This window comes from Alligator mississippiensis, chromosome 3, assembly GCF_030867095.1.
Source record: "Alligator mississippiensis isolate rAllMis1 chromosome 3, rAllMis1, whole genome shotgun sequence".
Classification (NCBI taxonomy): Eukaryota; Metazoa; Chordata; order Crocodylia; family Alligatoridae; genus Alligator; species Alligator mississippiensis.
The window spans coordinates 116,716,409-116,729,183 of NC_081826.1; the positions used below are offsets into that span (position 1 = coordinate 116,716,409).

At 41.0% G+C, this 12,775-nt stretch overlaps 1 protein-coding gene across 3 annotated transcripts in view; it reads right to left on the reverse strand.

Moving 5' to 3' along the window:
* Window positions 1–511: 511 nt before the first annotated feature.
* The window catches only part of CDKAL1 (CDK5 regulatory subunit associated protein 1 like 1), a 706,822-nt gene continuing 694,558 nt past the window's right edge, over window positions 512–12,775 (reverse strand). For all 3 annotated transcript variants that reach the window (XM_019490403.2, XM_019490404.2, XM_059724329.1), the window contains one exon: window positions 512–1,036. In XM_019490403.2, coding sequence (XP_019345948.1) covers window positions 842–1,036 — 195 coding nt within the window. In that variant the 3' untranslated portion in view covers window positions 512–841. The remainder of the gene's footprint in view (window positions 1,037–12,775) is intronic.

Consider the following 12,775-nt stretch of genomic DNA (forward strand, 5'->3'; position numbering starts at 1 on the left):
ATGGTACTTTCCCCACTAATCTATTAGGTTTCATGAGTCCTTACTAATGTGATCCAAGGTCCATTGAAGACCATGAAAAGGCTCATAATAACTTCTCCAGATATTAGAGCAGATTTATATTATTTAAAAAAAAAAAAATCTTTTGGCAGAAGTTCTTGAATTTCTCACTCAGTAATAAACAAAACTATTCAAATTATTTCTGCATAAACATTCATACTTGTCATAGTTACACAGCTTACTAGCTTTGGGTCTAATGTTGAAAGCTAGAGGCTTACATCCTTGTGTTCCTTTGTGGTGAGTCAAAACTTCCTTCACATGTGGCAGTGAGCACAGTGATTACAAATGACAAACTGTAATGGCCCCCCAGTCCTTGTATTGAACACTTGATTTGAGTAGAAAAAGACATGTAACAAACTGCATTATGAAAGATATTTAAAGAGGTATCAGATGCTCTTTATACAAAACAATTACTGACTCTGCCACACGAAGAAAAGTTTCTTTAACATCTTAATTGATTTCTTACACACTTTTTTATTTCAGCAGATACAAAAAATATAATAGATGCAAATGGCTTGCTCTTTTTAAAATGAAATACAATCTAGAAGAGGAAAAGGTTGAAATGAGAAACCACTATCCTGTTTTTGCTACAACCACCAAAAAACTCATATAATGGCAGGATGAACCTGACTCCAGCTGCAGATGAAAGGAAGGGCAAAGGGCAAGTAGAAATTATTGCCCAATTTATAAAAGTTTAAGACATATTTTTACAAACATTTCTTTTGAAGATTTTAATCAGCAATATAGTTTTCTTTATAAAAGCATCATTTAGTTCAGTGTCTACTTATACACCTCCATAGTAAAAGGTAACAAGGACTGCCAGTAAAGCCAGGCTCACAGACAGTATCTTTAGTCCACGTCCTCTTTGTTGCCATGGAATTTGCATCACCATCCTGCAGCACAATGATGTTTTTTCTTGAATCCCAACAGAAGGGCATGTTTTCAAATTTGTGCCATTCTTCAGTGCATGTCTAAGCTCCTGTGGAGAAATGCAGGAATCAAATCAGGACTGTGTGTGAAGTGCACTTGATGCTGTATATCAAGTACAAAACAACAGAAACAGCAACAAATTCCCTTCTAAGGCAAACAATAATTCATCCTGTCTGCATCATGAATTCTTCCTCCTTAGTTCATTTGTTTCTCACGCAGGGAAAGAATTCTCACTGATGCCATAGTAAGTCAGGCTTTTCTATGGAATTAATTGTCAAATCAATAAAGCTGTTAGCAGCAAAGACAGATTCCTAGGCAACAATATAGTACAAATGACATTTTTTCTTAGGTCTTTTTTTTTTTTTTATCCCATCTTACCACTCTTCCATTCTTTGGTTCCTTCAAATAGGAACATCTAGCTAGGAAAAAAAAAGGGACCAGAAACGCTACAATCTTTAGCACAGCAGGACACATCCAATGTCAATCACTGCCTCTGTCCACGGCATGCCAATGCAACTGTGCTTAAAAATCCTCCCACAGGGCTTTTCCCCCGACTCTCAGGAGGCAGCTGTGCTGAAACACTCACCTTCTTGTTCAGCATATTGAGTCTTTGATTTCCCTGCTGAGGCTGCCATTACTGTTCTTTACCTGATTAAAAATACCAAGAGCAGCAGAACCTATGTTTGCAGTGTTGTTATGCATATTGAGTCATTGTTTAAGCTTAAAATCCAAATGGTACCCATATGCCTATGAAAACTGTTGTCCACTGCAACATGTACCCTCTTCAATAGAGTTTAAATGTAGTTCAATATTTGCAATAAGTACCTTTAGAAATATACCTGAAAGGTGGCAATAACAATGGAGAAAAGTGTAAACAATATATATATGTGTGTGCATGCGTGTGTGTGCATGCACATGCATGCGTGCGCACATGTGTGCATTATAGCCAGCTTCCTTTACCCATTCCAGAACTGGCAGACATGGAATTAAATGTGTGATAGGATCTGATGTGTGATCCCAACAATTGTGCTTCCTGCCATGCTACAACTGCATGGCAGGAGGTGCAACTGTGGGATCCAGCAGCAGTTCCCAACAGCTAATGCAGGGGAGGCTGAAATCATGATTCTAGGCTCCCCCTGCACTGGCAGGTTGGGTGCCTGACAATGAGCCAATTGTTGGCTGGCTCCAGCAATCCACAGGGCCGTTTAAGCCCACGCGTGGTCACACAGCTGACCAATGACTGGTTGCTCACTGGCAGATCAGGACTGCCTCAAGGCTTCAGTCCTGGGGCAGGCCCTATTGGAAGTTGGCTGGAAGGGATCACCCTGGGGTTCCAGCCCTGGAGCGGCTCCTGCTAGCCGACAATCAGCTGATCATCACAGCTCTGGGGTTTGAGTGATCAGCTGATCAGGATGGCCCCATGGTTCAAGCCCCTGTGCCACCCCCATCTGCTATCAGCTGGCAGACTGGTACCACCACAGGGCTCAATCTGGGACTCTTTCCCTAGGCAATCCCTGCCATCTGATGATCAGCCCATCAGGAGAGCCCTGAGGTTTGTGCCCCAGAGCCATCTTGTTCAGCTGTCAGTTGGCAGGGACCACGCTGGGGCTCCAACCCTGGGGCAGTCCCTGCATGATGTGTCACACATTGAAGTTATGGCATGATACAAATGAGCAACACAGATATTTCTGGCATGATTAACATCTTAATAATACAAATAATATAATAATAATACAAATCTTAATAATAATACAAAAGTAACATGTGCCACGGGTCTATGCTACATTACATATACAGTATTTGGGGAAGACAAATATTATTATAATAGCAGAGGTAAATAAATATCAAAAGGGCAAAATGACAGCTTCAGATAAGTGCTATTTTAACATCTGAGGTGTTGCAGATTTAGAGTATAAGCAATTCAGGTGGAGGATTACTGAACACATGACCTAGAAAGTGAAAACTACTTTTAAATACTGCAAGTAGAAGATTATCATGACTGAGTGAAAAGTAAATGGGTAAGTGCATTGGAACACAGTGCTTTCATCACAATATAATGCATACAAATTGCTTTGTCCTGATAGGCAGAGCAATTAAAATTAATTTCAAAAGCATCTGAAAAATTAATAACTGACTACAGTTATTTTATTCCAAAAGTCAAAGTCAATTAACCTTTACATGCAGAATAAACTGGAAGCAATAGCATACCAATCATTAAGAATTTTATTTATTTGAAACAAAACTACCTAGTAATATAATATTTTCTAATTAAAAGTTGGAGGACAGCTGCTCTTCTTGCAAGTCCTACAGGATTCTGTTCTTCCTAGACAAATTTATTTCCATGGCCAAATAAAATATTAGATATCTTTCTTAATACCATAGGTCAGACTGATGAAGAAGAATGTGCATCTAAATGCCTAAGGCAAAGATTTCTTAGGGTAATATCTTTTATTAGACCAAGTGCATAGTCGGGATAAAGTTAGACAAGGGGAGGGGGAATTCACCTAGGTCAGTGAATCTGACCATTGGAAGGAAAGACCAAAGGAACAGCGTTCCCTGAGTTTGAAGGTTTTGCTTTGGGGAATGCATTTTGGCTGGGCTGAGGAAAAGCCTAAAAGGGCATCGGGGAAGTTTCTTCCTCCCCTCGCAGCCACAGGGGGTGGCCAAGGCCCAGGAGAGCCTGGGTCTTGGGGTTCCTTTGAAGAATTAAGTTATATTTTAAGGGTTTGCGCCTTATATTTTGCCATATTAATATATCTTATGTTTATAAGTATACATCGATAAAGCTTAAGATTGTTTGAAAATGTATTGAAATTTTTAATCTGATTTTGCTGGGCTAAGTATTTGTTAGAGTGTATATATTTGCATTTGATGCTTAAGTAAATTTGGATCTTAATGTTGTATAATATTTGTTGAAACCCAGGTTGGGATCAGGTTTTAATAATTATCTATATCTTGAAGGGTGGTACAAGATTGGATAGATATAACCCATAGTTTATGTTATTTTAGATATATATAATCTCAGGTACCTTTATATGTGTAAATTTTTAATGTAATAGAGTTTTGAGCATATAATCCTTGTTGGGGCTCTTCCCCACCATTTACCTGTGTTTGTCTGTACTTACTTGTTGTTTATTTGTTTTAGATCAAATTGTCTATCTATGTATTGTTTAATGTCATTTAAGGCAATGTAATCTTTTAACCTGTTAGTAGGATATCATGTTATGTGACAATTGTATATTTGTGTATAGATGTTTATCAATATCAATTTCTTGAAATCTTGTACATATTAATAAATTTGTATATAGTTAAGTTATAGAGTGTCCTGGCTTGGTTTTCTACAGGGGAAGAAGGGAAGCTGTGTACAGCCAGCAGTTTTCCCCCCACCGCATACCTGCCCTGCTAACATTTATCTTCAGTTGGAGAGGGGAGTACACAACCAGATAAACCCAGGTTACAGCTGTATGGTGCACAGGCAGTGAAGACAGCTCACTGTGCATGTGCCACACAACTGAAGAAGTTAGGGCCACAACGCTTCACTGTGATCCTGGAGGCCAGTGAGCTTTCTGAACTCAACATGTCAGCATAGCTCCTGCTGGCAGCTCCGCATGTGCTGTAAACTCTATGAGCTCTCTCACTGGCTGGCTGGGATAGGGGTATGGCCAGAGCCTCTACCTGCCTACAGCTCTGGAGCCCAGATGCTGCTGCTTGCTCTTTGATTCACTCCCCACCCTCCTGAATTCAGCAGCAGGGGAAGAGAGGGAATGAGCACTGGAGCTAAGTGCATGCAGGGGCTCTGGGCAGACTGCAGACTGTGTCGACTGGCTGTGAGTTCTCAGGGCTCAGAGCACATGCAGAGCTCCCTACCCTGGGGGTCTTCAGAAGGAGGCTAGATAATCACCTAGCCGGGGTTGTTTGACCCCAGCATTCTTTCCTGCCCATGGCAGGGGGTCAGACTTGATGATCTGCTCAGGTCCCTTCCAACCATGAAACTATAACTATGTTGGTGAGCTCTGAGAGCTCACTGCACATGCTGTGAACAACCAAAGTGGGTGCAACTGTGCCACCATATCCGCTCTGTTCCTGGGCTTGTCTAAAGCCTGCAGTTCAAAGTTAAGATAGCATAAGCATTTTTTCCCCTAATGCAAGAACTTGGCTGTGCTAATAAAAGCCACAGTATAGATATCAGTAAAAAATGTAGCCAATAGAACAGCCTCCATTTGAAATACTAGATTAAGATTATCTTGTCAAAAGATCCCTCTTGACAAGCTACATCTACTCTAAGAGTGGGGTGGGGTTGCAGCTATACTGGCAAAGGCCTTCGGGGTAGACAAGGCCTATGCAATGACAGCTTCTATGGCATATCCTCTGGGCTTCGATAGGGTTGTGCGCTAAAGTCCTGTGAAGACACTCCTACTCCCAGTCATGTCTCAACTGTTGGTGACTTTATAGTTCCTCTGCTAGCACCACCAATTGACTAATGATCTTACTTAACCTGGATTCTTTGCAAATGTTAGCTACAGAGGGAAACAGTGAAGTGCCTTACTTTATGAGAGTATTAATAAAACATGCATCTTTACCTATAAGAAAATCTTCAAGGCAGCCCTGTGAGGTTCTGAGCTGGTCTAACACTAGCCAGAATTACCACAGACAATCCATATTCAATAGACCTACTATATTTCCTGAAATCCAGTCAGGTAATCATGTCTTCATAACTGCAACAAGTGGCAAAATTACCACAATGCAACCAAGTGGAATTCAGTACGATTAAAGCCTAACAAAAGTCTTATTTTTCACTTTAAAAATATCGTGGGCAAATGCACAGACATTTACTTCTAAAATCACCTAATATAGCTGTAGAACAATGCACACTGTAACTAAGTCTTGATATAATTTTCTAGACATAAATAGTTCCAAATGTAAACTCTGTTGGTAACCTTATTATTAATATGAAATTGCTCCTGCATTAAATAAGAAGGAAAAAGAGAATCTCTGCACTGAAATGACATACTGTTAATCAAAACTGGGGGAGGAATGGGAAATCACACACAAATGCAAAGACTGATTCTTTGAGCTAAGAATCTTGTATTTCCGAGGAAGCAGCCTCTCATCTTGTTTTGGCAGCGGCAAAGTAAACACAAAACTTTGCTAATAAGGTATACCATAAATTATTAAACCATCTAGTGCATGATCAAATGGATTTCAGATGACTTTTTGGAATAATTCTGCCTTGACAACTGCCAGGAGTAATATATTTTGTGGGCTTCTGCATAGTTCCATTGATCACTGTCATTCTGATGTTCTAATGCTAAACTTAAACTGCTGTGCATGAAAGAAATACGGAATCACATCAAAACATAAGCACTGGCATCTGTCAGTCACAGCCTAGCTCTCTTTAATATCTCACTTTGTGTTAGTCAACAAAGACATGATAGCAACTCTTTAGCTGAGTTGAGGTTTTATTGCATTCAAAACATTTCTTGTATGCAAATGTATTTTATGGCTTAGGGGCACTGTTAAAGCTTGAAGTGTTAGCTAACTGCTGTGAAAAACAACCCGACTGCACATATCTCAAGATTAATTAGACTTCTGAATCTTTTATCACAAGGAATAAAAGATATGGCTGCAGACTGGGCCCGTGATGCCGCATCACCTGACCCCCAGTGCTGGCCCTGGGACTGGCTGGAGTGGGTGCTGGATCTGGCATGCTTCCAGCAAGGGCAAGTGGGGTGAGGGGGTCCATGGGCCCAATCTGACCTGTGGGTCCTGTTCCTTTCAAAGGTGCCACACAGGTGTGCAAACATGATTCACAAAATAAACCCAGAGATTTCAACCAGGAAGCCATAGGGTTAAAAGCATTCTGACTTTTTGTGGTCTTTCTCAGTTTGTTGCAACAAAAGAATTGCTCTATTATTCTTCTGTAGTCAAAAAATGAGTGGAAACTAAGAGCTGGCATTTTCTGAGAGGTGTCCTGTGCCTACTGAGGGGTGCCTCAAACCTAAAAAGGTTGAGAACCACTGTCCAATGGACTATATTAAAAATGTAGAGGTCTGCTATCAAATTATGTTGGTCAATTATAACAGTTTTGGAAAGGTTAACATTTCCCTATTTGGATTTTAAAAGTAATTTCTATAGTCCCACTAGATTCTAACAGCACTCTCTTGGTTTAATCCTTATTGAGTTCTATATGCCTTTTCCGTCAATTCAAAATGCTGATCATAAAAGTGGAAAATAACCTGCATGCAAATGATTTTTTTCTAATTTAATCATTTTATAATCCTTACAACCTTAACAACATGAAACGTTGTCGCCATCATATATCCCAAGACATCTGCAGTGCTATGAAAGTTAAAAAAGAATAAATAAAAGGAAAGAAAAATAATTTGTTTCCACAACATTTTTCTCAGTTCTATAACCCACTTGTTTGGGGATGCAGCAGACACTTCCATCTGTGAATTATCATCACCCTCTAACCTGGAGCTGGCTGATTCCAGCTGCCCATTCAAAGCGTGGTTAAAGTTTATGTATTCACTGAAAGAGATGGGAAATCTATAAAAATAACCAAAACAAGAAAGGACTTCTGAAAGAGAAATTTCATTCTATGTATTCTTTTCATTGTCAGTGTATGAAGGGAAGGAGGGTTAAATTGTACCCAGCGTTAAATACAGAATTACCATTATTTGCTCTTAGTAGAAGCTATAATAGGAGCCTCACCATGTTTTGGTAATAAGTTTTGATGTTTACTCAATTCCAATCAGTATCAAAGTTACAACAGGGAAAATAATACAATGAAAACATCTACCAAATAGTCTGATATCTCTAAACCTCTGTTACTATCTCAAAGTCTCATAGTTGTTAGGGGCTGGGAGGGACCTTACATATCATCAGGTCCAGCCCCTCTGCACTTTGGCAGGAAAGACTGCTGGGATCAGATGACCCCAGCAAGGTGGGTGTCAAGACACTTTATTCCATCTATAATTTACATTCAGGTAACTAAATGTGACCCTATCAAGTGGGATTCACCGCTACCCTTAGTAGCTGGCCTGAGGACAAACACAAAGAATAACCTTATTTAATAGTGAGACTAACTTACTCTGTATCAGTTCCTCTCAGCTCTGTTTTTCCAAGATTAAATGTCCATCCTGGAGATCATCTTTAGTTCTATCCTGCCTTTGCTCCACATATCAAAACAGAAGATAAAGCTTGATGCTTCTTCCTCCACAAAATTTCCAAGATCTTACTACTTCTTTCTATGAGTACAGCTAAAGCACTAAGGGCGCCAATACATGTGCATTGAGGCTGCTCCGACACGCTGTAATTACAGTGTGTCAGAGCAGTCTCAATTAATTGAGTCTGCTGGAGCATGGTAATTACCATGCTTCAGCAGACTCCAGTGTCACACATGTCAGCATCCCCACTGAAAAATGATGGCAGGGACGCTTTAACTAAAGCGTTAATTAAAGCACCCCCCCACCACCTCCCAGAGCATGTCTATAAATGCCTTAAGTCCTCTTATCTCCCCCTCTCCTTATAGATCATTTTCCTAGATGAAGCTCTGAATTCTCTTCTATACAGTTCACTCCTCTAAAAACACTATGTAGGCTACTACCCTGCCCTCCTTCAAATCCAGCCTCATGAGAATTACTACAAGCTGGTACAGTTTCTCACTATTCATTGGATGACTCAAGGTGCTTCTATAATTCAAATAAAGTAGGTTTTTAAACTAACTCAAGCATCCATATCTTGGACCACATTTTTAGAAAGCTCAGTTCTTACTGGCCTGAAATTCAAAGCAAGTTGGAAGATGCTAAGCATTTTTCAAAGCGAGGTCATCACAGTCTAGGGAACAAAATACATGTGGCTCAGGAAACGCATTCTATATAGTAGTATCAATTGGAAGAGAATTTACAGGAGTAGTGAAGCAAAAAAAACAAACTTGTGATCTGAAATCAAAGTAATGACTGGCAATACAGAATGAAACTAGGGTGGATCTTAAAAGACTAATTACTTTAATAAGGTACAACATAAAATATGATGTACTCTCTTCATAGCACAATCCTTGAGAGACTATTGCTTTTGACTTTCTTTTGAACCCTTGAAATAATTATTGCAATTATAGTGAGATCAACTAGAGCTAGATGCAAAAGGTTTCCATCAGTGAGAAAGTTCTAGTACAGAGAAAAGGATAAAGAATATCTTCAAATATGTACAAGAATTGAGCACAAGTCACATATCAACACTGAAATTAAAAGAATAAAATTGATTCCAAAGTGAAGTTCTTGAAGCAGTTGTTCTTGAGTAGGTACATAAACATCTAGTTTTACAGGACTTTTTCTACCTACAAATGATACAGAATTTAAAGTAGTAAAAGCCTTCTAACCATTGTCATTGCATGGAACATGATGATGGGATACTACACGCCTCACTGTGTATTCTCTTTGAAAATTATGCCACAGTATTGTATGAATGTTTCACAATGAAACAGGGCAAGCTAGAAAAAGGAAAACATTATGCAACTATACTTTGCTAGTACCTTTTTATTATATTGAACAAGTTCTGTAGATGCTTATGGAAATAAACATGAAAGCATGATGTCGCAAACAGAGGATTCTGCTGTGATTTTTGATCACAAACACATTCAGGGCACAAAAGATCCATCCTCCTCAAACACTGATAATCTTTGAAAAGGAATAAACATAGTAGGAAATAAAGACTCTTAGTACTTAGGGATTATATTGGCTTGCAAAGTTCCAAACACTCTACAACCATTTATTTCCAAACAAAGTTCCAAATAGTATATAATCATTTACAAAAAACAGCTCTAGGATCTGTGGGTGCAAACATGTTTTTGTGGGACCCAGGTTTAGGTTTACACAGCTTAAAGCAAGCTGCCTAAACCCAAACTGGGAGCAGCATATGAAGGCATTTGCTGCTGCTGGGAGTGGCATGGACAGCTGGAGGTAAACAAATTGGTTCAGGGAGGGAAGAGAAGCGAGGGACTGGTGGATTTGGGGGAGGGGGTGGGTAGTTAGGTGGGTCGGGGTGGGCAAAAAATAGTTCAGTCAGGATCAGGGAGGTAGGAAAAACAGCTCTAGGGCTGGGGCGAGTGGCCAGGCTTTTCCAGCCCTGGGGTTTTCTTTGAACATGTGCAAGCGTTCGCTAGTCCAGGTAAACCCATTTCAGATTGGATTAACCCAGGTTAATTCAAAAGTTAGTTCACCTCCCAAGGTGATTTGGTACACAAATTTTGGGGTGATTTAAGCCCTTGGAACACACACAGCTCTGGACATTTAGAGTGACCTAACATTAGGTCAATCTAAATGTAACTCTTGTACGTACCCCTGTGTGTCACTTCTATTATATGTATGGAGAAAATACAGACAAATGAAATGTCATCCAAGGCCATAAAGCAAGTCTTAAACAGAAAATCAGGAATTCACATGCATCAAGTTGAACCCAGTAGACAACACTGCCTCTTAAGCTCACTTTCTGTTATTTTCTTTTAAATCCAATATGTTTGAAACCTTTACCTGGTATAGACTCTTTGTTTCAGGTTCCTTTAAAGGTAAGCAATTGCACTAGCATTTGACTTCCTGACAATTTATTTTATTTTCACTTTCATAGACTTTCTTGCCCATGCTCAAGTAATTAGTTCCTGGAAATTAGGTGTGTCCTAAATGCAGCTAGAGACAGTCTTCTGTGAAAGGGGGACACTGTATTGGAATGTAGTATTTTAACATTAACAAGGTATGGCTGACCTTGACCAATGTTCGCACATTCAGCAATAATACAAAAGCTTTCTTTTCATATTGCCATAGTCCATTTATTTAAGGGCCCCTTGTTATTTTAGGTCTTCCACACTGCCAGTTAACATATTTCTTAACACATTAGAGATTGTGTCTTAGAATCTGAGTCCCCTTTTTAATTTTATTCAACAAAATTCAGCAGCAGTTAATGGAGGTTTCACTCATGGATACATCAAACAATAGGTACTCCCTAAGATTACCAAGACAAACTGTTCTATGATAGTCTCCACATCCCAACGCTCCTGTGAAGGAGTTGTCAGTCGGCCCACAATTAAAACTCTAGTGTCAAACGATTAAAAAAAAATCTTCCTTAGCTTGGTTTGGATATTACACAAGATTATCACGCTAACACCTTGATATAATCAGTACAAGACATTAAATAGAGGCAAGTATCCAATCTACAGGTTAATTCCCTCAATATTTCTAACTTTCAAGGTGGTCTGATAAGATGCTCCAAACTTTGTACTTGTAGGGTCTATGGGCACCTACTTCTTCCTCTGTGAGTACTTAACAATGAATTGATAACTGAGCTGCAGGGAAATGGTGAGACTGAGACTGGATAAGAAGCAAGAGGGAGAACAGAACCGAGAAGCAGTTGATCTGATGAGAACCCACGGAAGAACACAGTGGTTGGGTGAAGTTCTTAGGAGTGAGACAAGGACCAGCTGAGAAAGGAGACTGAGAACAGGATGAGCAGTAGAAACGGACTGAGATCAGGAGAGCCAGTGTGGGAAGAGGCAAGCTGACAGACAGATTGGTGGAGATGCAATAGAGTTTCAAAGAAAGATCTGGGAGGTGAGGGGGGTGTGGTGGTGTAGAAACTCCCCCCCCTTTCACTGTGTAACACAATAAACTTCCCCCCCCCCCCAACCTTAGCTGGTGGGGGATGTCTGGGGAGTTGGGCAGGGAGCAGGTACAGGAAGGGGGTGACCACCTGCCACTGCCATTATCCTGGCCAAGTGCAGCATCTCACATAGCTGCTCCCTGCAGTTGGAGCCTCCAGGCTAGCTGAGGAAACCCAGGTGGCTGGGCAAGAAGGAGGAACAAGGAAGTGGGGGGGGTGCCACTACTGCTGTCTCTGACTGACCCGTACAGAGAGTGATCTCTGGGCTGCTCCAGCCCACTCCAGCCAGAAGCTGTGGGAAGCAGCTACACAGAATGCTGGGCTTGCCTGGAAACAAGGCTACTTCCAGGCCTACTCTTGCACTAGTAGGTGACACCTGCTGAGGGTGGGCAGGCAGCAGGCACAGGAAGGGGGCACCTACCCATTTGCCACTGCCCCTAGCCAAGTCTGGCATGCCACACAGCTTCTCCCCACAGTCCCCACCTGGGGAATCAGCTAGGGATAATGGCTGCAGCTCGCTGTGCCTGCTCTCTGCTCAGGTCCCCAGGTGTCCCTTGCTGACCCAGGGGTTCCAGATATTAGGGCTGTAAAATTTCACCAGCTGTTTCATTTTGACACTGTTTCAACTTGTTTCGAGCTTGAAACAGCGAAATCGAAATGAAACGAAGGGCTTTGAAACAGCCTCAAAATGAAACGAGGGCAGTCGAAATATTTTGAAAGTTTCAAAACGTTTCGAGTTTCAAAGCTGGAGCTGGGCTTGCCTGCAGGGAAACAGACAGTAAGGAGAAGGAGGGGGAAAGGACTGCTCTGATATTGACTGTGACAGTTTGGCTGCCTGAGATGCTGCTGGTGCTACTGTGCTGCTTACTAAGTTATTGCCTGTTGTCATTTAAAGTGGTGGACCGGACTGAGGCTGTAGGGGAGGAGGAGACCTCATTGGGGCACACTACCATGTCATGGAGAAGCCCCAGCACCAGTTAGGGTGCACCTTAAGACACACACACACACACACACACACACACGTCACAAGTGTTGGTTGTCAGCAGCTTGAGGTGCAGTTTCCCAAAAACCCCTGTACCTACCTCCTTGAAACCTGGCAGACTTCATGCTCTCAGCAGGGCTACTATGCCTGCTGTTT